The sequence below is a fragment of the Aphelocoma coerulescens genome, chromosome 1A, assembly GCF_041296385.1.
Source record: "Aphelocoma coerulescens isolate FSJ_1873_10779 chromosome 1A, UR_Acoe_1.0, whole genome shotgun sequence".
Taxonomy (NCBI): Eukaryota; Metazoa; Chordata; class Aves; order Passeriformes; family Corvidae; genus Aphelocoma; species Aphelocoma coerulescens.
In genome coordinates, this window is record NC_091014.1 from 13,610,197 (window position 1) to 13,637,985 (window position 27,789).

Below are 27,789 nucleotides of genomic sequence, written 5' to 3' on the forward strand. Positions count from 1 at the left end.
AGACAGGGCCAATTGCTGCCCCAGAAAATGACAAGTTGCCCATTTGCAATGGGTGGGAATAAGAAGAAATTATAAAACATAATTGGAATTTTAAAACTCTAGACAAGTTCTTTGACACATAAGGTACTGTATTTATCCCATGGGAACTCTATGCTTTGCTCTATTACAGAAAGCAAAGAAAATGTAGCTGCTCATCAGGACAGTATGGCCAAGTAATGTCTGTCCCAACAATTAATATTCATACATAATTCCAAGTATAGCAGAAGAAGGTGTCCCAAAATGAAGCTAAAAGTGAAACTGGTTATCTAAACACAGCCAGAAGAAGAACTTAAACTAATTCCTGGCCTTTAAATGTGTAGGCTGTCAAAAATCTGGCCTGATTCCACTATTGAAGAAACCCTCACTTTTGCCAGTATCACACTCTACTTTAATGATGTAACAAAGGTGCTATTGAGAATTTTCAACAAAGTAACCCCACTACTTTTACCTGATTCCCATCGATGGTGTAACCATGTTTAAGGGCAAAGATCTTGGCCATTGATACAGCCATTGAAAATCCAACTATTGCTATTGCTACTGCATCCACAAACAGTGCTGGGATGAGCTGAATCTCAGGAACTGCTGGTGCACGTAACCTTGGAGATTAAATTAATATTTATAAATTAATACAATAAAAGCTATATGCAATACAAAAAAGGCACAGTCTTAATAAGAATGTATCATCCCTACCCTTGAGGAATATTCCCAACAACATCCACTTTGTATGACTCACTCAGATTCATTCCAGCTGAAACTCCTGTTCCAATAATGACCTAAAAATCCACAAACACATTTGTAAACATTATCTAAAAAGAGATAAAGCCACCTGAAGAGATATAAAGGTTAGCTGACTATGATTAATACACACAAGGGGTTACATTTATTTGTCAATCAGTTTGGCATGAGTTAGGGGCTAAAAAAGCAGATAAGAAGGAAGGAAGCATCATCATTTTCCCTTCATCATGTCCAACTCATCCTGATTTTACAAAGTTTTTCTGTAAACAGTTAAATGGAACATGCTATGGTATGATCTGAATCACTTGAACTCCCTTTGCCTAAGCCAAGGTCAGGCAAGTTAGTATACTGGAAAAATCAAATGCAAGGACACTCCTGCCTGTGCACAATGGCATATTTTCATGCAGAGCCTATAACCTGTAAAGAGAACTGATGCAATAGTGACGAAAGGAACATTGTTTTGCTATTGCCTATCAAAAAATACCCTATTACACCACCTCCCTCATCTCTCACCAGCATCCCTTTTCTTTGTTCCTTCTATCTAGATTGTGCACATAGCTTCAATTATTCCCTTTCTTGAATCCATTATGTGCAGGTTGTTTGAGAGCTGTAGTAATCCAAGAACTCATTTTTAAATCAAATCACTTTTAAAGGCAAAAGATTGTCTGAGCTGCAGGCTTTGTGTGCATTATGATAATCTGTTTTATCCATGCATTTTAGAATAGTTGTTCAAAACAGAATCAGTGCTGTAGTCAGTTATCAGTCTCAGAAACAGAGAAGGAAAGAGAAGTATTAAGTCCTGGTGGTCCAGCTCTTCTTTCTGCTACTGCACTTCAAAAAGCAAGCAAGCCCTGCAGAACCTCTGAACAGGCATCTGTAAGCACCTTCCTTCAGGAGAAGGTTCTGAGCTCTTGGACTGCAAGTGGGAAATGCCACTCAGAGGGATGTCTTGCAGAGACTCTTGTAGGTGCCCAAACTCCTGGATAGAGAGGGTTTTACAACACATATATATCTACCCATTGCTTTAGGGGACTGGAGGTGTTTAAACTGTTTTTCAACTCTTCTTTGTGACTTTATCCTCTCCATATGGGTATACCAGTTCTTAATTTTAACAGAATCCAAACCTTCAACTGTATCAAGGCTCAAATGAATTATGTTCAATGAAGTTACTCTCAAGCTCAGTAATATAAGATAGAACATGAGCTAGTTTCTGCAGCTTTAGAATTGCTGTATAATTTAGCCATAGAATCTCCCAACTGGCTTACCACAATGATCTCCATAGGAATAGGAACTGGGAGCTTCTTCTTAAAGCGGAGATTGATTTCCTTGCCAATCAGCAATAGAACAATGCATGTTAATCCAACAATCAATGCAGCAATATTGGTGGTTGTTATTTTTGAAAGCACGGCAGCTATGCTCTGTAATATACCAGAAGCATCATAATTATTCTTAAGAAAATAGAATCTTCATGGAGATTTGCCACAAAAGAGCAAATGTTACACTGCTTTTCAGATGTGGTTTCATTCGAAATTTATAACCACTGTGAACAAGTGCCTCACCAAAATACCCACTGTTCCCACAAAACACAGAAGACTAGAGTATCTCAGGCAGAGAAATGCACTTGAATCATTTACAATATCAGTGTTTCTTAAAGGGGGAAAAACTTAGGACAAAAAACTCTAATGGGGGAAGAAGTCTAAACTACACCATATCTCTCATCATCAACATTTTCACACATATTCCTCAGTGGCAGCTACCTGAAAGCAATAAATGCAAACTCCTTCTAATACCTTCAAATATTCTTTGGCAAGTCACATTTACTTAGAGCTGCATAAACTATTCTGAAACAATAAAGCTGCTAATACAACCACTGAGGTTGCCATAACAATATGATTAAATAACAGTGATCCAGCAACGCTGCTGAACTGGCCCTTAATCCAAATAACTTTTAATATAAAACATTTACTAAAAGGGTGTTAGAAAAAAAACCTGCTGGAATACACAAGTTGCTAGAGGGTAAATGATTCTCCATACCAATTATTCCTCCTTCCACTGCATTTAAATAAATAAATACATAAATAACCTCTGGAGATGTCTTTGAAAGAAGATGAACATACTTTTCCTTAGGCAGATGGAAAATTGCAGCAGCTGTCAGGATGTTATACATTCAAGATGTCCTGGCAGTATACATCTTGAATTTATACCTTCCTTTCTATTTGTTTGGCAATTAGTATGACTGGTTCCCAGATCAGTGAACTGAACAGCAAATTTTGGAATTAATCATTAATGCAGACTTGTTTCCAAAAGGTTTGTTATAGCTGCACAAACATACAAAAAGATTCCCACAAGGCATTTTCTATAGCCTACGTGTAGATGAAATCCTAAAGCTTCATTATTGCTGGGCCAGCAATCTACTCAAAAGCTTAGGTTTTTACAAACAAATGAGATCTTCCCCTTTCTTCCACTCAAGAGTGTAAAGATTCTGAGAGGAATATTTTCTAGCTTTGCAGAACATGCCTGATCTACAGTGAAGCATTTCAGGACCACATTTTCCCCCAAGGCACAAGAGACCTCCTTCAGTGAACAGTATCTGTCCACATCACGAAACTACATTCAGCAGAATCCTGAAGTCTGCCCATCTCAGACTGTGCGGATCTGTCAAGTCACACCTGAGCTGCACTTTCACATATTCATATACTGCTATGGCACCTAAAGATCTCATACCCAGTGTTCAATACTGAAGCTTATTCTACTCAGTGCCAAGTAATACATAAAAACAGGAAAAGGCTTATGAACTAGATTCAGACAACACAGAATTTGCATGTTTAGTAAATGTAGTTACTCACATATACGACTGAGAGGGGTCCACTGTACCGGCTAGTCTTGATGCCAAGGAAGTACTTTAATTGGGAAGTAAAGACATGAACTGCAGCTGCAGTGGTAAACCCTCGCACCAGAGGCTCTGTTAGATAGATGGCCACAAATCCAAATCGAAGGAAACCTAAACACAACTAATAAAAAAGGGAAGTGTCAACCATGTGACTCCCACTATAACCTGAATACAGCACATGCACCCCCGCCTCTCCTTTCCTCAATGCCCAAACCAGATCAGGCAAACCTGAACTTGGCTTTTCTAAAGCCATAGTTCAGTAAGCAGCTATAAATACACCCAGTCTTCCATGCCACTGGCAGGTCCAGTGTGAGATATGGGTATGTTACGTATGCATTGTTTGTATGCATTTATGGACAGATTAGAGAACATCAGTTAAGTTTTTCTGATGGGATAGGAAAAAATGAAAAGGGGGAAGATCCCATTTTTTCCCAGCCCAACTAAGATGGCAGATAAAGTCCTGCCTCCAATGTATCCATCCCCAGTTCTGTTAGGTGGCTGCCATGAAGCAGCCTGTGTTCTACCTGGAGCAGTGCAGAAGCACAAGTCGGGTGACAGGGCATCCACCATGACCCAGCACCCCCTGCAACCCCAGCAGCAGCAGCAGAACTTGTCCTTACACCAAACTGTGAGCACATACCTGGATAAGTCCCGAAAGAAAGGCGAGAACCACAGCTACCTGCACCCTCTTGGTATCCCTAGCACTGTAATATTCAAGGACATCTGTAACATTAGTAGAATTATAGTCCACAGAAATAATTTCATCAGGCACTTCTCTCACAGCAACGCCACCAACCATCATACTAACCACAGCAAAGGTGCCTGAAATAACAGGGAGAGGAAAATAATTGGTTAAAATCCTGGCAAGTTTTTTTTTCAGGAGTGGTTCTTACTGAGGTATGTAGAATTACACTAAAAGAAGTGTTTTCTACCTTAATAATGTATTTTTTAGTCCCCAGATCTGCTCCAGTACTCAGCACCATTAAAGCCAATTAGATGGTGAACATACACCTCTGCAGTACGTAAGCACCATCATTTTTTTCAATCTCAGTTTCTGTTTTGCAAATTAAAGATTCATCCTGGCCACACAGACAGTTGACTGCAGGAATGAAATTGTAGTTCAGGAGTTCACAGCACACATTTCTAGATCTAATCAGATACAAGATGCTCTTCTATTGCTTCCTAAGTAAAATGGATAAACTAACAATAAAAAGTACTGGTTATGTTCCAAACATTTGTGTTTCTCCTGTGCACACAAATTTGAATCTATAGAAAATGACTGCACTTTCTATTTCTCCAATTTTATTTTTTACAACTTTATTAAACACACATACACACATACAGACAGACTTTCAGTTATCCATACAGATATACCTATTGATATGTGCTTGGAGGTTCCAAAAAAAGTATACAGAAAAACAGGATAAAATGAAGAATATAGGCCAAATACTGGGGGAACAGCTGCCAGCAAAGCATAGGCTAAACCTAGAAAACAGACACAAATATGTATGTTAAATAAACAACAAAAATAAACCATCTGAAGCAAAGGGATTTAAGCCTACTAAAATTTAACTCACCTAATAGGAAATCTAGAGACTTGTGACGTTTAAAAACAGGAGGTCTTACAGTGAATACTCTTTAAAAATGTATAATACTCTATCTAGGGCAGTGCCTAGAAACATGATGGGTTGAGTCAGGAAACCAAAGTCTCTAATTACAGCACTGCAGGTGTGTGTGTGTGTTTGTGTGTACATCTGTGCACCTGTTTTGCCTTTGTGGGTAGAAGAACTCCTTAATAGCAAAAACCCTTTTGTTGCTTTTGTTTTCATCTGCAGAAGAATTTAGTTAGAAACACCCAAACCCCCATAATCAGTGGGACACATTTGATTTTCTCCTCCTTTTCTGATCAGACATGGTGGATGTTCATGGCAACCTATAACTGATTAAACATTCCCCTCCTCCCTCACCCCAGAATGGCTGGGATGACATAACAGGCTATGTTTCCACAAAACATGCTTCAAAACGTAAAATAAGCAGAGAATAATTTCTGACTATCTGTAAGGTCCCAGAGCCTATACAGTCTGGTATTCTTCCCAAAAACAAAGTCCTTTTTGTCATTAAGCCCTGTCCAGTTCCATGCAGTGGAGTGCAATCCACATCATCCCGATCTGTAGTGGGGGCTGGCAAGCACACCAGTGGAGCTGTGGGGAAACAGCTCTAAGGGACACCAGGGAAGAACATCTCCCACAGTCTTCCCCCTCTGTGTGACTCAGGGTGTGGTTGTCATGGGACCAGGCCCACAAGCAAATGGTGTGCTCTACGTGATATGGCCCATAACTGTCCCAAGCAGTTCCAGCCAAAACAACAGCTCCACACAGCTTGTGTTCATGAGAACTGACACCCAAACAGAACAAATGGGCCTCAACGAGAAAACACTGTATCCTGCCTTGGCTTGGTTCTGTACTCTCACAGGTGCAGGCTGGTAACACCTGAGGAAGCTGTGTGTTTTTACCACAGTTGGGCAGACTGGTCCAATGGCCCAGTGCAAATTTCAAACACAAGCAATGGTTCACCCACCATGAAGAGCCAGTGATACTCAAAAACACCTCTCCCTATTAATTTAAATTGGGAGACAAAGAATCAGGTTACAAAAAAAGTAAACCAAAGGGATCTTCTGTGCCATCCAAATGCTCTTGTAGTAATTCAGAGGGCCTTGTTTGAGCCTGACTCCTAACCAAAAATTCAAATTCCCATGAGAACTAGAATGATGGTACCATTCACGCTCTTGCTCCAATGAGCACTTCATTAAGTACTTGTGAAACTCATCCCACACATATTCTCTGACCCAAGGGGTACCTCTCCTGACATCAGAAAACACCCTGTATTATATATAACAGCCTGGCCTTTAGTATGATGATGAACTTAACAGTACAAGTAACCAGAACAGAAAATCAGTGTTCAAAAGTGGGACGGTGGGTCTGTGTGAAGTTCCTGATCTGAATACCCTTTTATTCCCTTTCATTTACACTGGCTTTTTTAAAGCCTGTCAGTGCCAAGGAAATAAAGAGATATTGACTTGATAGGAGGCCATGGCTTGAACACCATGGTCATTGTTGTTCTGCCTGGAATAATTCCCAGGCACCTTTGAACTCATGCTTGCTATAATTACATCTATTCCAGAAAAATGAAAGTTCAACTTTTGTGTTTTAAGAAAGCGAAAGATTAGGAGCAATTTAAGGGCATGTTTACAGTCACCAAACGAATAGTGTTTACTTTAAAACAGAGACACAAAATTAAGTATAAAGTCCACTGCTGACCACTTATATTTTAGTGTGCTTTCAGGTCATGACATAAATTATGCTTCCTTATACAACTGGCAATGTTTGTATCTAGTATATGACAGATATGCCTGAAAGTTAACCACATTAGCTATCAGTTTAAGGTAAGTTGATGCTTACATGTGTGGAAGAAAAAATAACCTTAATTATGAAACACAAAACCAGGAAGATTCAGAAATAAAGAAATTATCTGCACAGTCTGAGGATTTAGTTATTTTAATGGGTTACCACCTATTAAAATCTTGGATTTACAGATGAATTTTTCAGACCTGCCTCCACCTAAAGTGGAAGAAGTGAGATGCAAATATGAATTAAGTCAACACCGAAGTAAACTTATATATGCTTAATTACATCACCCTGTGGACGGGGCTCTGCAGAAATGAAAGAATTTCCTTGACTCCAAGACCTCCTGGAAAAATCTACTGAGACTGTGGCAGCTGTTGTGAAGCTGCCATTCCCAGAGCAGTGGGCAGCCCATAATGATATTGCTGTACATGTGCTGTTGCTTTCTAACCTCCTAACACTTCTGAAACCACTAATAGTAAGTGTCAGGCTAAAAAAAAGATTCTACTGGTCCATTCACCAAGAGCTGAACAGAATAGTGAACACTGGTTTTCTCTTTGTCCTCCAGAACCTACTCCTGGTTCAGGACCAGGCTCCACTTATGGTGACACTTCCAAGTAGTTTAACAGAAATTTCCACATATTTTCAGTCTTGTTACTGATGATACTTTTGATTTATTTCCACCATGTAAATCACTGCCCACTATTATGGTTCCAGCATAAACTGGTGACTTCTAGCCTTAGTAATCAGTCTTTGGATTGTTGCATGTTCTTCTCTCATTAAATTTAGTTTGGTTACTTCACACCAGTTGCTCCCTGAAACATAATGTCTGTATGTCTGTTAGATACTGCTACCCTCTGTAGGAAATTTGCCGTGACTTTCAGGACAATGAAATCAGTAATAGGGTGCATTCAGCAAAAGTTTATACATGCTCTTGAAGTCTGCCATTGAAAGCTGTGGGTACTGAGAGGTACTGAGAGGGAGCTTCTTTCAGAGTTTGGTGCATATCACTGACTTGCAGTTTTAAGGGAATCATCATTCTGGGCTGGTCTGCAGAATCCATGCTGATCTCCACACAGAGCCCTGAGATACACATCCTGTTCTCAGGAGCACCTGTTTCAGGATGCCAAACACTACCATAAAAGCACACAGAAAAAGCAAAGAAGAGATAATTAAATCTAGAGGTACACCCACCTTGAGGAAGCTGCATGACCCCAGTGCTTATACCTGAGATAATGTCTCCTAATAAGTATTCCTTCACTGGGTAACGAGGAAGCCATTTTAAAATCGGTAAGAAACGGTAAAGATGAGACTTGGCTTTCTTAGAAGAACAACTGGAAATACAAAGCAGAAAAAGTTAGACACTAGCAGGGGACAAAATGTTGAAAAAATTGTCTTTCATCCCTATACAGGAAAATTAAAGGCAGGCTCGGACTCCTGATGACAATAATTTCTGGACATGCTTATGCACAAGCAACTACGCCTCCAGTTAATTTAGCCCTTAATCACATGTTGGTGCTGTCCACAAACCTTACGGAACTGGAGAAGAGAACTAAAGTCTTGTGAGGCTGGAGGTCAGTGGGAAGTAAAACTATTGCAGTCTATGCACAACTGAGTGGCCACACACCACCTTTTACTGAGATCATTGCTAGTAACAATCCCCTGAGCATAACTTGCTTCCTGGTAGTGTTTTCACTCATCAGAGTACTTTGCAGTGCTTTTTCCCATTTACTATTTGTGTGCTTTATACTTTCTTTGATTGTAACATTTTACATTATTATGCTTTAAAAATGCCAGATCTATTAATTTAACCAGTACTTGTTACTATCACTGAAGCCAGCAGCACTGACCCTTGTGGCTCTTAGCAGAGCCATTAACCTTCTGAAACCCTGACTCATGACAAATGAACAGAGCCAGGAAACACATATCTCTATCCAGTACTGCTATGCATCATGCTTTGATTGTACTGTGGTAAGTTTAACCTTGGGTAAAAATGTGACACTGGGATTGTATAAATGCTTTCTTTCCTGTGTAGGGGAACTGCAAGAGAACTGCAGAGAATTGCAGAGATTTGTTAGCATTTCTGAATTGCACAGTGAAGAAGCTTGCTGCTGCAAGTGAGGGAGTCATCCACACTTCTCCATGTTTAAGTAGACTGCATCACAAGAAGGAGGATTTTGATCCACATTTTTTTTATTCAGGACAGGTAAGTTTTCTGAGGTGGAATTAAATGTCTTTACCATTAAAGTCATTCCATAAACCAAAGCAAATTTCCAAATGCCAAATCATGTGAACAGGAATATTTTATAGAAAAGCAAACAGGCAGAAATCATTTGTTGTCCTGCAGAACAAGGTTTGAGCAAGAAATTGAAAAAACTCTGCAAATGAAGCATGGATAAACATAAAGCCAAAGAGAACTTAACTAGAACTTAAATCCCCTGGTACCACAGAGCAAGAGAAGCACAGTTAAAGACATTTCATGTCTAACCAGATGATACTTAGATTCCAAGGCAGTTAATTAAAAGCTACAGAATGCCTTCAGTAAGTCCTTGTTAGACTAATAATTTAGATTTCTACACAGCTATCACACATCTCCATTCTTCTGTAAAAGGATCATGTGAAGAACAAATTTGGCTGTAAGTATTTCCACATAAAAAGGACAGATATTTTTCTGGGTCTTATGAATTCATGTCACGTGATTTGACTAATAGTCAAATCATATGCTGCATATTTTCCTTCTGCACTTTGATGAAGGCAATTCAACTAATTTATCCAACATTTTTTAATACAGTTATACATTAACATTAAAAGCACATATACGACTTCTTCCCAGTCTTGCTGAATAGTCAAAGCAGAATTAGTGGTTTTATCTTTCAGGTTTCTTTGAAAAGATTAATTGCATGAATCAATTAAGAATTATAATATTTCTAATCAATAAAACAAAGTTAAGACAAAAAACCCTACCGCCAAGAATGCGCAATCTTCTGCCCTAAGGTCTGAGGGGTTCTCTGTCGCCTGTGCAGCTGTCCTTGCAGGAGCTCCTGGTTGTATATTGGTCTCTGCACACAATACCTTTGGGTTTGCTCAAGACACGCTTCTTGTTCTTGAACATGTTCCATAGTTAATCTCACAGAGCAGCAGTGAAGGAGCAACAGTTCCACAGTCTCCACTGAAAAACCTGGTTGCAGACAAAATAAGTTTGGTTGCCTTTTTAATCTCAGATTTGGCATTTCTTTTCAAATAATGTATTTTGACAAGCTAGAGACAAGAACTGTGATTGCAGTCTAATTAAATAATCTGTAACAGCAGTAAGAAAATAAATCGCACAGTCTTTCGTATATGCAAGCTATTAATTTATGCTTCTCTTGTGTAATGAAAGCTCTCGCATTAATTACTTTGTAAATAATAGCTGAAACAACTTGGAAGGTTGTATTCATGTTTATCTGGATTTTCCCTCAGTTTTTAAAGAACATGACCCTGTAGGAGGGAGATTCCTTTATTGCTGAGTTACTTCCTGCTTACTCACAAACTGGCATGTCCATTATCAAAAGACAGAACTCTGACTTTAACACTGAGAAACCCATTTCTTTCTTCCAGATTGTCAACCGCTTCCTGCAGCCATCCACCTGCTTTCCCCTCTCTTTCAGAGGCTTCTTTTTGCAAACAGAATCTCAAGGATGCACAATTCGCTACTTTCAAACAGTTATTTCAATGGGTGTACCACTTACTCCTATTCTCAATCTGCACTGACTAAAACAAGAATTGGGAGATGTGCCCAGTGTTAAAACTAGCCAGAAGGTTTGTAAAGATCTCTTTGTCTGTCTGATTCAGTGCCACAAACATCTTTACATGTTTAAAAGGCACTCTGCTAATTCCTTTGCCCCATGTTTGCTGCTTTTAGAAATATTGGGCTAGAAACACAACTCCCAGTTATGAGCAAAGTGACAGGACTGCTATGTTGTTAGGCAGAGATGCCGGCTAGTGCCACATTCGATGACAGAACGTGAGCGCAATGGGAAACAGAGCTATCATCGTGAACAAGGCCTTGGGCTCAAGTCCAGCAAGTCACTTAAGCATGTGTTTGCCTTCAACCAAGGGAGCTAACCCAGGGGTGGTTCAGTTTTTAGCTGTACATCAGTGCTTTTCTGGGAAAGGGTTACCACGCAGAAATTAAACAAATGCTACCTAAACACCCAGACAAAGCTAACCATGATTGGTCCAACATTCTGATTCAGCAAATACAGTCAAGACCATCAGCAAAATACCAATACTGCTATCTATGCAATAGACTTCAGTCTGATGAAAGTGCTGGAATTTTCCACTCAGGTCTTGGTAGTTTCTATCTCTTAGGACTGACACAACCTAGCACCTCTTCAGTTCTCAGTAATTTGTAAGCAACGCTTTCCTTACACTGTTAGTCACAAAAAGATATTTTTATTAGAATTCTAATTTTTTTATTTACACCACACTCTAGATTGGCTTCAGCTTTATTGTGTGAAATAAAGGTGATACTGCTTGAGCAGGGAGGTTGTAATCTATGATCCCCAGAAGTCCCTTCAAGCCTCAACCATTCTGGGATTCCGTAATGGTCCCTTATGTCATTATTCACATAGAATCTACCTTTTCCAGTGAATAATTGATGTGTTCTGGCAACATTGGCCTGATCTACAAATTAAGAAGTAAGTTTAATTAGTCCTAAACAGAAAATCCACTCAAATCAGAATAAAAACTGCAGCTGCATGCAAAAGACACAAACCAAATCAGTTCAACGGCTTGGTTTTGGCCAAACTTCCCCAGTGAAATGAGAATGTAATATCAAAACATTTTTAGCCAAGGTTTTAAAAACATGCACTCTGCCTTCTTTCTGTTACAAAGGACAGCAACACAAGACAGTTCCCTGTTAATCCCAAATAATTCAGGTCCCAAATTTCCACATTTGAGTTTGTTCAGCTTCATGTAGATTGGTTAATATCTGGAAAAGCCATATGAGTTTGTAATGTAAATCTATACCTGGAGGGGTCTGGAAATCTCCAGTTCTGTACACATGCTCCAGCTCTTCCAGGTACTATGAGCACATGCAGAACAACAGAAGTTCCATCCTGCCTCTGTTTTTCATGGTAGAAAAAATGATACAGGTGTATTTGAGTAACTGAGCAAAGCTCAACTCTAAATGTTATCCAGATCATGACAAGTTTGGAATACTAGCAGAGGTCACAAGCCAAGTTTCACCACCACTCAGTCTGAAGGTTTTTAAGCTGTACATTGAACGTTTCTGATTCTGTTAGAATAAGGAAGTTACACTGCACTGAATCATGAGAATCAGCTAACACGAAAGTAAACTTGAGGGAGGATATGAGAGGATCTTGTCTTTACCTTCACAGTGGATACAAGAACGTGGAAAACAAATCACATGTCATTAAAAGAGGTCCTAAATCTACCTAAAACTACTGCTAGATATATCATGTTCTATTTTTCCATGTCATGTCACCAACTTCATCTTAACAGCCCTGCATAAGCATGTTCTCTGATGGCAACCTAAAATACTAAGATGTAGATAACACAATAACAACTACAGTCTTTAATATCATCCCTCTCTTTTGCAAAAGAACACAGAGAGCAAGATTGAGATGCTTGTCTTTATGAGCATTGTCCATAGAGTAGCAAAATAGTAGCATTTCATGACTGGTTTGAGTGTTTCTCCAAGTGTTTGCTGTATGACAAACTGCCAACACAGTTATCCAAGGCTCAGAAACTGAGTCTTGCCCTTCACTCGCAGAATGTTTGAAAAGCAGGTACTGCCATTTTCATGAAAACAAAGCTGCCTGCTATGATTTCTGAAAACTCACAGACCTTTATCCAGAGGAAGAGAAAGGCAATGGTGGATAGTGGAATACTACTCTTGGACAACCTTTGAACTTCATGGCAAGAATAAAGTTCAAAAGCTGTAAGAAACACTGTCATTAATCTTATCACCCAGATATGAGTTGAGCTGAAGTAGTTAAAACCTGTATGCAAAAGACTTAAGAGCTGGCAATTCTTTATCTGACTGATAAAGGCCTGTCTTATGTCTACTGCTATTATCAAATTGAAGGTGTTAAAGAAAAAAAAAAAAGTAGAAGCAAACATTAATTTATAACACTATCACTAATAAATTAGCACTTTCTCTTCCCAATCTTAGCTGATAAAGGAGGTCTGTCAAGCCATCTGCACGGATTTTTGTAGAGGACAGTAATTTTTGATCCAAATCACGAGTCAGAGTGCAACAATAAAATTTATAGGGACAAAGATTTGGCTGCTGTTCCTCAGATTCAAAATACAACTATGGGGAGGAAAAAAAAGCCAGAAGGTGGAGATATTAAGAATGGTGTACTGTGTGACTGTTGCAGCTTTAATAGGCACTTTTGCTCCTAATGTGTATCTAACCTGAATGTGTCTGAACCACCTAAGGAAATGGGGGAATCAGCAGCAAATCCATTGTCTTGCCTGTTCTAAAAGAGCAAACCCCCTTTCTTTTGGAAGCTAAGCACAAATTGCTTTAAGTAGCAGAAAAGCACAGGTGGACAGTACTACTACTGTGTTACAGTGTGTCCTCTGCTAGAGAACCCCAAGTTTGATCATGAACTAAAAAGTCTACAAAATATTTTGTGTCTCCAAGCTTACAAATACAGGTGACTGCCACCAGCCAAAGGGCTGGTGGAAATACTGCCATTCTATGTAAAATATGTTCTCCCAAATGTACACTGAAAGGCACAGTTATTGCAAAGTCTGTTCCTACTGCCTGAAGAGGCGAGACAAAAATCCAGGTGATTTTAGGAACCACATAATGGCTCATTTCTTTCTTTCCTCTCTGGCCTCATTCCCCAGTGCCCTATGCCCTTCCACTTATCACCTTGAGTGACATGTACAAAGTTGTTTTTAAAAATATATGCACAAAGGTGTAAAATGACTGGGTGGGGTCATAATGAGTATGTTCTCCTAGTTTTACTGTGCTCATTATTCTCATTCCTCCTCCACTACTCCCATTAAATCCACTAACAACTAGATTTTTAAAACCAGAAGCTCTTATGTAAAACTTGATAAATTTAGAAATAACTTGCGAAACAAACAAAATTTTCCTTGTGTAGGTCCTAATCTAAGAAATGCACTCCAGGAGTAAACCTTTGGGAAAAAAAAATCAAGACCTTAAATTTCTACGCAGCTTTCAGACAGGCAAAATTTCCACTTTACTCTTTAGAAAGGTGAGATGATTACATGAACTGTGTTTGGTTGTGTAATAAAAGCTTCTCCACACACCCATGGTGTTACTGAAAACAGCAGGATGGAGAACCTGGATAATACCCTGGTGGGCTACTGCCAGGGCCACCACATGAGCCATCAGCCTATCAAAAGCTCACCCCCACCAGTCCAGAGCACCACACAAGGGTCACCTATAAGACCCTGGAAGTCCCTGCCAGTTCTAGGTGTGGAAGCATCTGCCCATCTCTAAGAGTAAGAGCACACAGGGGCAGCAAAAGGGGTCCAGGGAAGTCCTAGCCAGTCACACATGTGCACACGTGATGGTCTGTACCAGTAACTGGAGTGGGGCTATGGCCTTGAGCGCTCATATGTCAGCTCAGCTGGGGAGACTGGGATGAAGGAGCTACTGGGCAGACTGAGTGTGTGAGCCCAGGTGCTGGAGGGATCCACCCTGTAAGTGTGTGACGTATCTCTACATATATTCTCACTATTGGGCCTCCATCCTGCTTAGCCAGAGAGCAGAGGGGATGAAGCCGTTGGTGTTGCCTCTCTGATATTCAGGATTTGCCATGTACAGATGTAAACACATTGTGTATGTGTATTCTGTGTCTGTGTGCCTATGGGAAACACATTTTTAGCCTTGGTACTGGTTGGATCTGGGGATATGGAGCAGTAGCAGCAGCCTCATTTCTTAAGGCTGTTGAAATCAGTATGATATATTTTCCTCTAATGAACCTATCTTAGCCACTAAAAAGAGCATAATAATAACATGTGGGGCATAAAGATCCTTCTCTCAAAATGATAACAAATTAGATATATATTAAAAATAATAAGATTATTTAACTTATAAGAGGTAAATTATATTTCATGTTCCTTGCCAAAAAATACTTTAGTGTCCAAAGGTTTATTCCATGGACTAATGAATTCATCAGTGTCTTAACAGTATCTCTTCTCAACCAGCAATCTTATGTTTATTTTCATCAACAGAATGTTTTAGGAACCTGTTATGATGATTGAGCTGTTTAATCAATTCCACATAAGAAACACCTGGAACACTTTGAGCAGCGGAACACTGGTCTCCTTCCCTCTGAGATACAGATAAGGGATGACTTCTGTTTCCAGTGTAAACACACTGATGACCATGAGAACCCATGGCAATATGATTATTCTCATTCCTGCTTTTTGTGACTTCAGTGACCTTGGATCCTAGTCTGCCATCTTCTTTCCCTTTGCCAAAAGCAGTAGCTAGCAATAGTGGAATCAGATAATCAGAATGGTACCATGGTTGATGACCCCTTTGTTGTGCTTAAGTTGACTGATAAGGATATATACCACCTCAGAGACAGGTAATCATTAGCCAGCTTCATTTTCCAGAGAAAATCCACTGCCAAAAACTTTGCTGGAGCAGTTTTCATCATAAAGCTCCAGTTGATCAGAGGAGATAACATAAATCAAGATCATGCATACACACCAAGCTAAGCCAAAATAATTTCGGTACTTCGTGTGATCTCAGTACACCAATGGCCTCCAGCAGCTGGTTCATTTTTTCAGGCAAAGTGGAACACACAGACAGCAAACAAGTGTCTGTGCAGAAAGACATTACTTCATTCTATGATACACCTCCTTCTACAGAGAAGCCACCAAAAGAAATCTCCCCTCTCTGCTTCATCAACTCTGTTTACACACATCACTAGCCTCTCAAGTGCTGCATCAAGTTAAAAATAAACAACAAAAAAATAGAAGGTTGTTATTTATAACCAAAATCATTTCAGTCATCATGTTTACAGTGCAAACCTCTCAAGTCACAGAGGAACCTGAAGGATAGTAGAACAGTGTGGTCAGAGGAAGAAATGACTGGGGTGCAGAGAGGGAAGAAGAGAGGGTTTAGAATGGGATTATAAATTTATATTCTGCTTTCACTGCTGAAAACATGGCATAAAGTAACTACATTACTTTAGTCACATGAGGTTTTGAAGTCTCCGAGGAATCTCTACAAGGCTCTCTTTCTAACATGTTCTGAAAGGATCTGTTCCTCTGCAAAACAGGCTACAGCCACTGCCATGCCTGAAGAAATTCCTGGAGAACTGATGCTTCTGAAAGGCAACACAGAACTTCAGCATAGGGCAGCCACTCCGTGGTTAAGCAGGAGTGCTAACTTTTTATCAAAGCTGCAACTCTCATCCTGATAGTTCTGAGACCTTCCCCTACCCATGTTAGGATCTGCAAACATTTCATTCTTGGAAGCTACTTTGTAACACACACTTTTTGTGTTTACCTTTTTTCTGCACTAGGTATCAAAGCAAATCCTGTATGAGCAGTAAGCAGAACATGACTTACGACAGATTCTGTCCCCATTTATGGAACTGTTGCTTGGTTAAGATGTTATCTAAACAACAGCATCCTCCTGTCTCCTATGTACTTGGAATGTTGCTTCATGATCTGAAGGTGTGTGCCAGACAGTGGGAATAACTTTCCTCAACATTTTGATGCCAAGGTTACACCTAAAGGCCATGAGTGCAAGGCAGACACAGGCCAACACTGCTTTTGCTTGAAATATTTAAAAATACACTGTAAGCAAAGAATGTGTAGAGAAGTTTCTCAAATAAGTATTTCACAGCAAACCCCTGCTTTATTTGCAGCTCACCTTATGACTTCATATTTCTTCTGTAGCTGATGAAATTTTAATGTGAGACAGCACCATGTCTGTTCTTAACTGCACAAAAACCAACCCTCATAGAGCTGAAAAATTCTCCAAATGACTCCAAGTGTGTTTGGCAGAACAACCCTGCATGAATGGATTCCTGCAACAGCTACACTAGAACAGGGTGTCTTGATGAAGGAACTGGAAGAGCAAGAAGGGTATCTGGGCTGAGGATCGTCAAATGAAATGAAGAAAGGTTCATTGAGTAATTTTCTGATGATTTATTCTTGCAAGACTTTCCTTCTTTCTTTCTTTCTCAGGAACACATAGGCAAAAGAAACAAATGTCACCAGAACGCGGGGAAAAAATAAAATCAGATTCACTACAACTGTAGTTAGACTCAAGTCACCTGTTCAGCTATATGGACATAAATGAAACACCAAAAAAAGATCATATATATTTGATTTTAAACATGAAACTGGCAAAGAAATAGAACTAGAATCATATAATACAGAAAGCAAAACAAGCAAACAAGAAGCCCAGTGCAAAATTCCAAAAAGAAAAATGCAATGAACCAGAGACAGTAGATAAAGAAACAGTAAAACTGAAAGAAATTGCGAGGGCTTAGAAAACAATGTTATGTCAAAGCTGTGAAGCTGTGGCAGGATCCTGGTAAAGCAGGAGATGCAGGGTTAGATGCTGAAGAGGTAAATGAACTCAGGTATAGCTTTCTCTGGGAAAGGACTTGAACAGTGTTACGCTACAAAGTTATAGCAGCAGCAGCAAAACTTCTGTATTTGGAGAAGACATTACAGTTGCCTGTATCTAGGAAAGATATGTAGTTTTGTTCCTGATGTCATCCTTCAGATTTGCCTGAGCTTAGTAGAGCTCTGTGAGAACAGGAACAGGCAGCTCCCTGTGGGCACCTCTCAGTAGCAATCCAAGTTTTCTCCTGCATGGGGTATGGATTTTTAAATTCTGCTCCATGAAAACCATGTAGAAATTTTGTAATAAAAAATTAGTTCAATCCTTAATTGAGCTTAATTGGTTTGTCCCTACCAGACTGAACTCCAACCAGGATGTTTCAAACAACAGACACAGAGCAATCTTTGATTTGGATTGGAAAATTCTGTCTGTACCCTAGAATCACAGAATGGTGGAAGGGACCTTCAAGACCACCTACTTCCAACCCCCCTGCCATGGGTAGGGACGCCTTCACTAGGCCAAGTTGCTCAAAGCCCCGCCCAACATGGGATGAGAGGTTAGTTATGAAAGGTTTTCTCAGGAGCTCTCAAATCTCAGCCTTGCCTCAGAACCTAATTTCCATAAAATAAATTAAAAGGAGCAATTTGATCTTTGCTCTAGCTCAGTCTATGCGTCAGAATCTCAGGCTTTCAATTAACAGATTAAAATCTATTAATTAGCTAACTCACACCCTCCCCAATAACCACAACAACACAAGAACACAAACAGAATTGGACATACAAAATGGTATGTAACAGTCAAAGCAGAGCAGTGTAACTTGAACCACTGCCTGGGCAAAACCAATAAGCTTTCAATGAAGGCTGGAGAAAAAAAGATTCTACCCAGGAAGTAAAAATACAGATTAATTGTCAAAAACCTCCCAGGAAGGCAATCACACTATTGTTTGTCACATGGAAGGTCTTCCCAGCTTGCTACTGTACAAAATAAAATAAACAGTTATCACAAAATACGATCTAGCAGGACAACACTCTGCTGGCTGACACATCTGGGGAAACAAACATCTGAATAAGGATGGTGTTTAATTCAATTAAGTTAATTGGGAAATCAATAGGCTAATTAGAACTTGAGAGTTTTAGTTTCAGCATGGTTTTCTTGTGCTAAAAGTTACAGGTTATGAAACAATCAGATAGAAAAAAAAACAGAAAAGAAAGCTTCAGCAAACCAGATCTTATAGAAAAAATACATCAGCAATAAAATAGAAGAAAAAAATAGCAGTCAGCAGTTCATTGGGCAGACACCAAGAGAGGCACAGGACTCAAAGGACTGTGCTTTTCCAGGAAACTCAGTGGCTGCACAAAAGTCTTGGTTACATTTACAGAGGCTACAGTCCAAAAAAATAGTAGTTTAAGACAATACTGGTCCATCCATACTGTAACAATAGTCAAAGCAGATAAACATACGTTCGGTTCCTCTTTCTTAAGTTATCAGCAAAAAAGCAACAGTGTTACAGCCATGTGCTAGATCTGTGCCTGTTTTCCATGATTTTAGCATCACACTAAATAACCAACTTTCCATGTGGTTTTGGAATAATTAAGTTCTAAAAACACAGAATTTTTGGGGACAGACTACTATACCCATGAAGAACTTTGTGCTAAAGATATGATTTGAACCACAGTAATGGACTAGAAATTTCAAACAAAAGGTGAGATGCAATAGCTGTTCAGTGCTCCAAGTTGTAAGATCTGATGGCTGAATCCAACAGAGCACTTTAGTAAGTATTCAGGATAGAAAACAGGGATCAGTTTGAGCCAGAGGTTAAAACCGTCACCATTTCCTAGGCCTTTCACCTGGATTATGCTCAATCATCTTCACTTTTTAAAATTATGTCAGCCTTTAAGCAAACTGTTATCCTGCACACAGAGTTTGTACAGTACAAGCAAAAAAAGCACATCAGCTCCAGGCACATTACTTAGACAGAGGAAATGTGACCAGAACCCAAGCATGGATGCAGCAGCAGGCTTGTTTCTTATTGGACTTAGAGCTTTCCCTCACTGGAATCTGATTCTGAATGTAACTCAATATTGTCCCAACTCCCCCCATAAAGATACCTTTAAATGCAATGAAGAATGAGACTGATGAGTTAAATACTCAAGCCTATACAAGGGAGTAAATGCTATTGCAAATTAATATGCTTTATCAGCTACCAACAGCAGCTCTGCATGTGCGAAACTCCATTCCCTCCCTATACCTTTTCCACACTACATTTCAGAGATGTTTCACAGTGCAGTGCAAGACGATTAACAAAACAGTTCAGAATGCTGCTAAATGCAGAGCTGAAACAGCTATCATGTCTTAGGAAGGCTTAGCACTGTCAGAAACCAAGGGTTTCAAAGTGTGACTACTGTCCCTTGAGGAAGGCAAGAGGTGATCCCCACAGAGTTAATGCACTGCAAGCTACCTGCACGTGCTTGCTTCTGAAACACAAGTTAAGCACAGTTAATTACCTTAGCTCTTCTATTTCTACAGTGGCAGTAAAGTAGCATCCTACTAAATTCTGTAATAAAACTCAAGACACCTGTTAACCCACCTGTTAACCTGTTACTGCACATTTAGTAAAAGACATTTTAAAAGTCTGTTTGCAGATTTTAGTCTTCCTTTGTGAAAACTTCAGCCAAAATGCTCCAGTGCCCAGACCCTTGTAGTCAGTCATCCACATAAAAACCAATGCTGTACAACTGTATTACTATGATAGATATATGTATAGATAGAATGCATATTCTGCTGATTCATCAGCAGAAATAATGGCAACAATCTAATGTTTTTTCTTTTCCTTCCTACTGGACTATCCCTAAATGCCTGCTGCAACAGCCACTTGGGTCCCCTGAAACTTCGAAGCATCCCGAAAAAAGCTTTCAACCATATTTCAATGTTCAGACAATTAAAAGTTTTGCAATAGCAGCATGGGCACGAGCACGGCAAATTTAAGCCTACTTACTCTTCTGGCTGGCTTTTCCTAGTTGCTTTCACTGATCCCTTGTAAGGAGCTCAAAATGTTCCCACAGTTCGTCAAGTTGAAAAACACTGACACAAGGAAAGGGAAGATCTTCTTCTTTGCCTGAAAATTGGAAGCGCGTGAAGGGGTTGGGGGGGGCGGGGGGGGGGGGAATAGATTAATCGAGGTTTTGGAAAGGTTTTGAAGGTCTTGATGTTGAAGCCAGTAATGGAAGTGCGCAGCAGGTAATTTTTGTTTTTACAGGACTTCTTGGGAGAGTCGCTTAGACCCAAACTGACAGCGCGCAGCTTACAGTCGCGTGCAGCCAACAGAGGAGGAAATGACTGACCTCTCACCCTCCCTCCGGTTTCCCCTCGGGTGCTGCGCGTTGAACAGCACCGAGCGGCGCGGGCGCCGCCGCTGCCCGGGAGCCCCTGGGCGGAGCGGGAGGCGCGGAGCGGGAGGCGCGGAGCGGGAGGCGCGGAGCGGCGCCGCCCCGGCACGGCGCTGCCTTCGAGCCGCTCCTGCCGCACGCGGGGCGAGGGGGCGAAGGGAGCGGGGGCGGCACGGGGTGAGACCCCCCCGGCCACCCCCGGCCCGGGCTGACCGAGCAGGAGCCACAGAGACCGGGACAGCCCGACCCCACCGACGCTCCTCGCGGCGAGACTCGCTCCCCTCGGGGGAGATCCGCTCAAGGGGAGAGACCCCATCCGCCAGCGACCCCGCACGCCGCGCTCCCCCCCGGCCCGGCCGGCCGCGCTCCGCTCACCTCCCGGCGCCGCCTCCCTCCAGCCCGGCGCATCCAGCCCGGCAGCCGCAGCCGCCGCTCGCTCCAAGGTGAGGAGCACAGGGATGGGGGCGGCCGCCAGCCCCCGCCCCCTCCTGCCCCCTCCCGCCCCGCGGCCGCGGGCGCGCCTGGGACTCGTAGTCCCCCCCCCCAGCTCCCGCCGGGCGCGTCCCCGCCGCGGCCTACGAGTCCCAGGATGCCGCGGGGCCGTGCGCGTGCCCGGCGGGGCGGCCTGCGCGTGCCCGGCGGGGCGGCCTGCGCGTGCCCGGCGGGGCGGCCTGCGCGTGCCCGGCGGGGCGGCCTGCGCGCGCGCTGCGCTGCTCGGAGCCGCCCGGAGCGCCGCGCTCGGAGAGAACCGCGGAGTCCTGGGATGGTGGAGTCAGCGCGGTTGGCAGAGTCTCAACATCACCACGTCCAACCGCCAACCCAGCCCTGCCCCTGTAATCCCGAAACCACATCAGCCAGCGCCAGGTCCTGACGCCTCTTGAACACCTCCAGCGATGGTGACCCCACCTCCCTGGGCAACCTATTCCAGTGTCTGACCAGCCGAACTGAGAATTTTTTTCAAATACCTATCTGGGTGTAGACTTTTTATTTCTTTACGGGGCTCAAAGAATACATAGGTATCAATTTCATTGTGAATATGAAAGAATTAGTAGTGAAATGCCTTCACAGATCACATCTTTCAGTCCTTGGTTTATAATGTTTTCCATCATAATAGTAGCACTCTCTCACCCAAGACAAAAATGTTTTCCCACCTCTCAGATTTGGGTTTGTTCACAGAATTAATGGGAGTTTTTTTCCAGCTTTGAAATTCTTACGCACTAAGACCATGAGAAAATTTGTGAAACTGGTGTATACAGCACTGTGTTATTTGAAAACCTTAAAATGATTCCTTTACACGGTATCCCTTGTTAGAATTGAAAAGTAACTTAAATAAAATTTAAATGAATTCAAGGTGAAATACAGCACTTTAAATTTCAGTATTGTCAAATGGAGAAATTTCAAGGTCAAAACATTTCTAAAGTTGCCTTTAGAAGATTTGTTTATTCAAAATAGGCTGTAACAAATAGGCATTTTGTTGAAAAATTTCAGAGTGATAGATAATGCCACATACATCAGACTTGATGTGAAATGATGTTGGATGCCATTGTTATACAGAACTGGGTAAATGGAGATACTTTGGGAAGCACATCTCTGTCAATTCATAGTTATTTATCCAAAAAGCTCTTTTTTTTCTGAACTTGGAAATCTGTAGCCTGTGTTAGAATGCAGATGAAATTCACTTACGAAGGTGTGGCCTGGTAGTGAAATTCTGAAATGCTTTATTGCCAGTAAAACATAAATTGCAGTAACATACAACAGAAAGACCTGTTTATACACCCTGCACAAAGAGAAAGGAGAAGAGAAAGCCTCAAACCAACACAGATTAGCAGACTTCCTGCTAGAAAAGTCCACCCAGGTGCAAAGTATTTTGAATGTTCCGGTAATCCTGAGGATTATGTTACACTAATTGTGTCAATGGTTGCATTTAAGTACAAGCTGGTTTTAATTTCTTGGTGCATTTTAGTCTGACACACTCAAAGGTTAATAATTCTTTTTATTGCTTCTTTCCAGCATTGTCTAAAATGGTAAAAGATGCTGTGGTTCTTCAGCTCTGGGAGAGGGACAGGGATTGATACAGTGCTAAACTCAGTAGCAACAAGATGAGAAGAGGATTTTTGGTCAAAACAAGAATAGGGAGGGAAACTTAATACAGAATAAACAATGTAGACAATTGAAGAGAGTAAAAACACTCCTGTGGAGGATAATTGGGGAATATAAGTTAAGGGTGCACACAGGCCATTGGAGCTGTGTGATGACAGAGGGCTCAATGGGAGCTTTGGAGGCTCAGTGGGAGCTTTGGAGGCTCAGTGGGAGCTTTGGGGGTTCAGTGGGAGCTTTGGGGGCTCAGTGGGAGCTTTGGGGGCTCAGCCAGCTCCCAGGGGATGGAGCAGTGGAAGCCACTGCTCTCCAGCAGTGCAAGGAAAGCTGCGAGGTGCTGTCAAAGGCCAGATCCAGCACTCACAGCTGCCTGGAGCCCCAGCTGTTGGGCTGGTTGTTTCTTAACTTCCTCTGACAGCTGCTGATGGTGAGTATGGGCAGGGGAGGTGGCTGAGGGGCTGGGAGTGCAGAGTTCTGACACTTACCCACTGGGCCATTGGCATACACTTCCCATATGGAACTTCCCAAATGGGTCAGATGGGCTCCATTGACTGGCTCACTCCCCAGCATGCCCTAACTACACTCATGGATCCTCTAAGAATGATACTGCTTTCTAAGGCAGAAAAACTCCTGTATATATTTGGAGTCTTACACAGGTCCTAGGACAGGTCACACCAGCTGAATTAGTAAAGCTGAGGTGGACATTTCCATATGAAGTGAAACACATTTAATGTACAGGAGTTTTCCCACTGATTTCAGTGGCAGTAGGCTTCGTTCTTAAAATGCTGCTGTTAATTAGTTGCTACGCACATCCTATACAGACACATAACTCATGTCAAGCTTTGTTCTTGTCCATAATAACACAATTATTGTAGCAGAAGCCCAAACATTGGGACATTTTCCTTTTTTTGCGCTGTAGTTCCTTGAAAATGGCTGAACTCAAATAATTTAAAATATCCCCTGAGAAAGGTGTGATTTTAAATCAGCTAAGCTGGGTGTCCAGTTATGAGTATAAACCAGCTGAATGGCTTTGCATGTGCTATTTCTAGCCCACCTGGAGCTATAGGTTATCAGCAGAGGGCTGGCGTGTATGTGCATGGTCAGTGTGCAGGGAAGGAGGGACCTGAGGGGATCAGCAAGCTTCATGGTATCAGCAATGTCATCCTAATGCAGAAGTAGCCCTGAAACCCGTGACTACACAGTACCTCCCAGATTTCTGCCAGATGGAGTCAGGGAAACAGCTGAGCCTTCTGACATGGCTTCTTTGCCACTACCTTGCACAGATCTCCCCTGAAGTAGCAGAGCTCAAAAACACAACCACATTCTCTTCTTTTATAAAAGAAGCTTAAGAAATTTGTTTCAGTCTATAAACCCAGCATTTATCATCATCCTCCAGTACGGTATTCTTCCATTCCTGGAACAGCAGTTTTGCTTGGCCCCACCTTACTACATGCCAGCTAAAACTCTCCCCATCAGGCTCTGTAGTAATTAGCCACACAAGGCCTAAGTCTTTAGGCTTACTGCCAGCTCAGTCCCTTCAGCTGAACCAGGAATAACATGGGGAAGAAAAAGCAGAAGTCAGAAAACATCAGCAGCAGAGGAGAACATTGGACAATTCATCCACATGTCACCTGTACAATGCTGGCATCCTCATACCCCATGGTCTTCTCTTCCAGCAACAGATCCACCACGTGTGGATGGTGGGTGCTCTGTCTGCGCCTTCACAGAAGCACTGCAAGTGCTTGCATGGCCTCAGCTGCTCTGCATTGCTAACAGCCCTAAAGAGCTCTTTAGGGCCATGCTTAACATAGGCAAGCCCTTTTGCTGACCTTGCTTCATTCTGAGGCTCCCTTGCCAGCTCAGGATGAAGGTAGCTCCCCTTTACAGCTGGCTTGTTCCTGTTCCTCCAGTGTTGAGTCATTAGTTAAACCTCACTACAAAGCTGATCTGAGTGGGGTTTATCTGGGCCCTTACACTGGCTTCCTGCTTTGATAATAACCAACCCCATTGACTACTAATGGATAAATGAGGAGGTGATGCTGTGGCAGCATTTCCACCCAGTAACATTTGCCCTAAAGGGTTAGCAAGTAATTAAAACATAGAACCGTGTTTATGGATGTTGTCATGTCTCTTTCCAAATGTTTTCCTTTCTAGACTAAACAACTCTCTCTACTTGGAACCTCATGGGTTCAAGGGTCTTGTTTCTGCTGCAGTACTTTGCAATATCTCCAACTTGTTTACATCTGTATTTAAGTGAAGGGCTCAACAGCTGACAACTGCTGTCTATTTTACCGGCACTGGTAGCTGTATTTATATTTACTGTGTTTTATCATAAACACTTCCGTTATGCAATGCAAAATGGCATTTTTAAAAACTGCTTTATGCTGTTGATTCTACTTCTATAGTTTTGTTGTCTAGTCTGGTATTTACCCAGCTTGTGTGCTGGTACCTTGCTCTTTGACAATGTCTTGTCCTTGAGTGTATTTGCTGTGTTATTTAATTACTACCCTTTTCTATGAATTGTCAACATCCTGCAAAGCCGGATTTGGTCCTTCAAAAATATTGGTGCTCTGCATATTTCCTCCCATTAAGACAATGTTATCATCTTTGGATGAAGCAAGCTCAAGAGAAAAACATTTAGGTAAAATTATGAGAACTTCAGGTTTTGTTTATTTCAGGAACTCCAGCGGGTCAGAGTTGAATTTTCCTGTATTTTTGTTTCATTTCTCTTATGTTCTCCTTATTCTACAGGAACATGGGCTAGTGAGCTGACAGGAGAAAGGAGGAAGACTATAAGGCATACTAAAAGTACTAAAAGTCAGTTTTCATAGTTATGTCTGCCAAAGTTTTACACCAGTAGATAAGCTTATTAGTATATTTTATTGCATTTTTATTGCCATTGATTATCTATTATCCACCCTTGCTATTTTAACAACTGTTTAATGTCAGATGACTCATTGTTTTCAGCCATATGGGAGGAAAAATAAAAAACCCCACATTTACTGAGTATACCATATGTGTAGGCTATGTGAGGTGTAGTAGGAATGGAAAAAGTCTAAGGAAGAACTTCCTGGAATCTGGAAAGGGCTCAAATGATAAAACCACTTGGGAATTTTCCAGTGAGGAAGAGAAGAGCCAGTGCAGAGTTTGTGGTGAGTTTGGATAAAATGCTTTGTATTCCACTGTAGTTGTAATTGCATACACTATTCAAAGGAAATAAACACAACTGTGAAAAGCAGCTTCTCTGATTATGCTGATCTCTTGCCTGAAAAGTCAGGCAAAGTGCCTCATTATATCTAAAGTATTTAAAATAAATTAATTCCCTGGAAGCACATTAGCTGCACATGCATTTTAGATTGAAATATCACCCTTCTATTGACATATTAAAGCTAATAAAACTATCTTTAAAAATAGGAATGTTTATATCTTGCAGTTTTGTTTGTTCAATGGGCAAAACTCTTATTACAATATTTTAAAATCGCTTGCCCAAACATTAAGTTGTTATATTCTTTAATACCCTCATGTTTTGTCTTCCTATTTTTCTGAATAGAACCTTTATCTTGTTTCAGGGATTGAAAGTACACAAAGTACACTGGTTCTCCAGAACAGTACAGTGAGTTTGCAGGAGGCTGGACTGTTGCAGCAAGTTTCCAGATCATCCAAAGGTCTGTCACATAATTTTGACCAAGCCAAGGTGTTGACTAGTTGGTCACTGAATGACCTCATTTTTTTTCTGCACTGCTCAGGTACCTGTGATCAAAAACCTCCTAAAAATTAAACACATGTTCAGCTGAACATGGATCTGTAGCAAACACCATTTTGTTTCAGACAGATAAAGTGCTAGAAGCAGATGTGCATGATGAAGAGCACAGCAGGTATATATGATACTTCTCTCTGATGAGGAGAAGCTCCAGTAACTGGGATTGTTTAGCCTGAAGAAAAGGAAGCTCAAGGAGGACCTTATTGCTCTCTACAGCTACTTGAAAGAAAGCTGTGGCAAGGCAGGCATCAGTCTCTTCTCCCAAGTAGCAAAGTACAGGACAAGAGGAAATGGCCTCAGCTTGCACCAGGTGAGGTTAAGATTGGATGTAATGAAAAATTTCTTCACTGTAAGGGTTGTCAGGCATTGGCACAGGCTGCCCAGAGAACTGGTTGAGTCACCATCCCCTATCTAAAGGTATTTAAAGGATGTATAGATGTGGTGCTTAGGAACATGGTTTAGTGGTGGACTTGGCAGTGCTGGGTTAATGGTTGGACTTGATGTTAAAGGTCTTTTGCAACCTTAAAGGTTCTATGATTCTAAGAATTACCAGCTTTGTCTGTTTGGAATCAGGCTCCTTATGTGCCACACTCATGTTCCCAGAGCTTGGAAACAGTGGTTTACACTTTCTGGTTTGCAGATAAAGCGAGAGTGCATATTGGTCCATGGTCCTGTTTCATTCATTGCGCCAGGACCTGTTCCAAGGACCGTGTTATGCCCATAGGTGGGACCGCAGAGATCTCTTGGTTTGTGTTATTTGCAAAGTGCTGTTAAGTGTGATGTGCTAAATATTAAAAAATAACCTTGGATGTTTGCTTTAGAATCTAGGTATTTAGTAGAAGAATTTCATTTATGATTTCACGTAAAGCCCACATGGCTTGAAAAGTCTAACATCAGAA

General features: G+C 41.3%; 1 protein-coding gene across 4 annotated transcripts in view; it reads right to left on the bottom strand.

Moving 5' to 3' along the window:
* The window catches only part of SLC26A5 (solute carrier family 26 member 5), a 32,568-nt gene extending 11,069 nt beyond the window's left edge, over window positions 1–21,499 (bottom strand). For 3 of the 4 annotated variants that reach the window (XM_069036063.1, XM_069036081.1, XM_069036089.1), the window contains exons 1-10: window positions 21,409–21,489; window positions 20,643–20,762; window positions 10,030–10,243; window positions 8,260–8,399; window positions 5,039–5,149; window positions 4,305–4,486; window positions 3,621–3,785; window positions 2,040–2,192; window positions 730–812; window positions 488–635 (exon numbers count right to left, since the gene is read on the bottom strand). In XM_069036063.1, the coding sequence (XP_068892164.1) occupies window positions 488–635; window positions 730–812; window positions 2,040–2,192; window positions 3,621–3,785; window positions 4,305–4,486; window positions 5,039–5,149; window positions 8,260–8,399; window positions 10,030–10,184 (1,137 nt within the window). In that variant the 5' untranslated portion in view covers window positions 10,185–10,243; window positions 20,643–20,762; window positions 21,409–21,489. Of the gene's footprint in view, window positions 1–487; window positions 636–729; window positions 813–2,039; window positions 2,193–3,620; window positions 3,786–4,304; window positions 4,487–5,038; window positions 5,150–8,259; window positions 8,400–10,029; window positions 10,244–20,642; window positions 20,763–21,408 lie in introns of all 4 variants that reach the window. The other variant, XM_069036072.1, reaches the window with a different exon arrangement.
* Window positions 21,500–27,789: the final 6,290 nt, after the last annotated feature.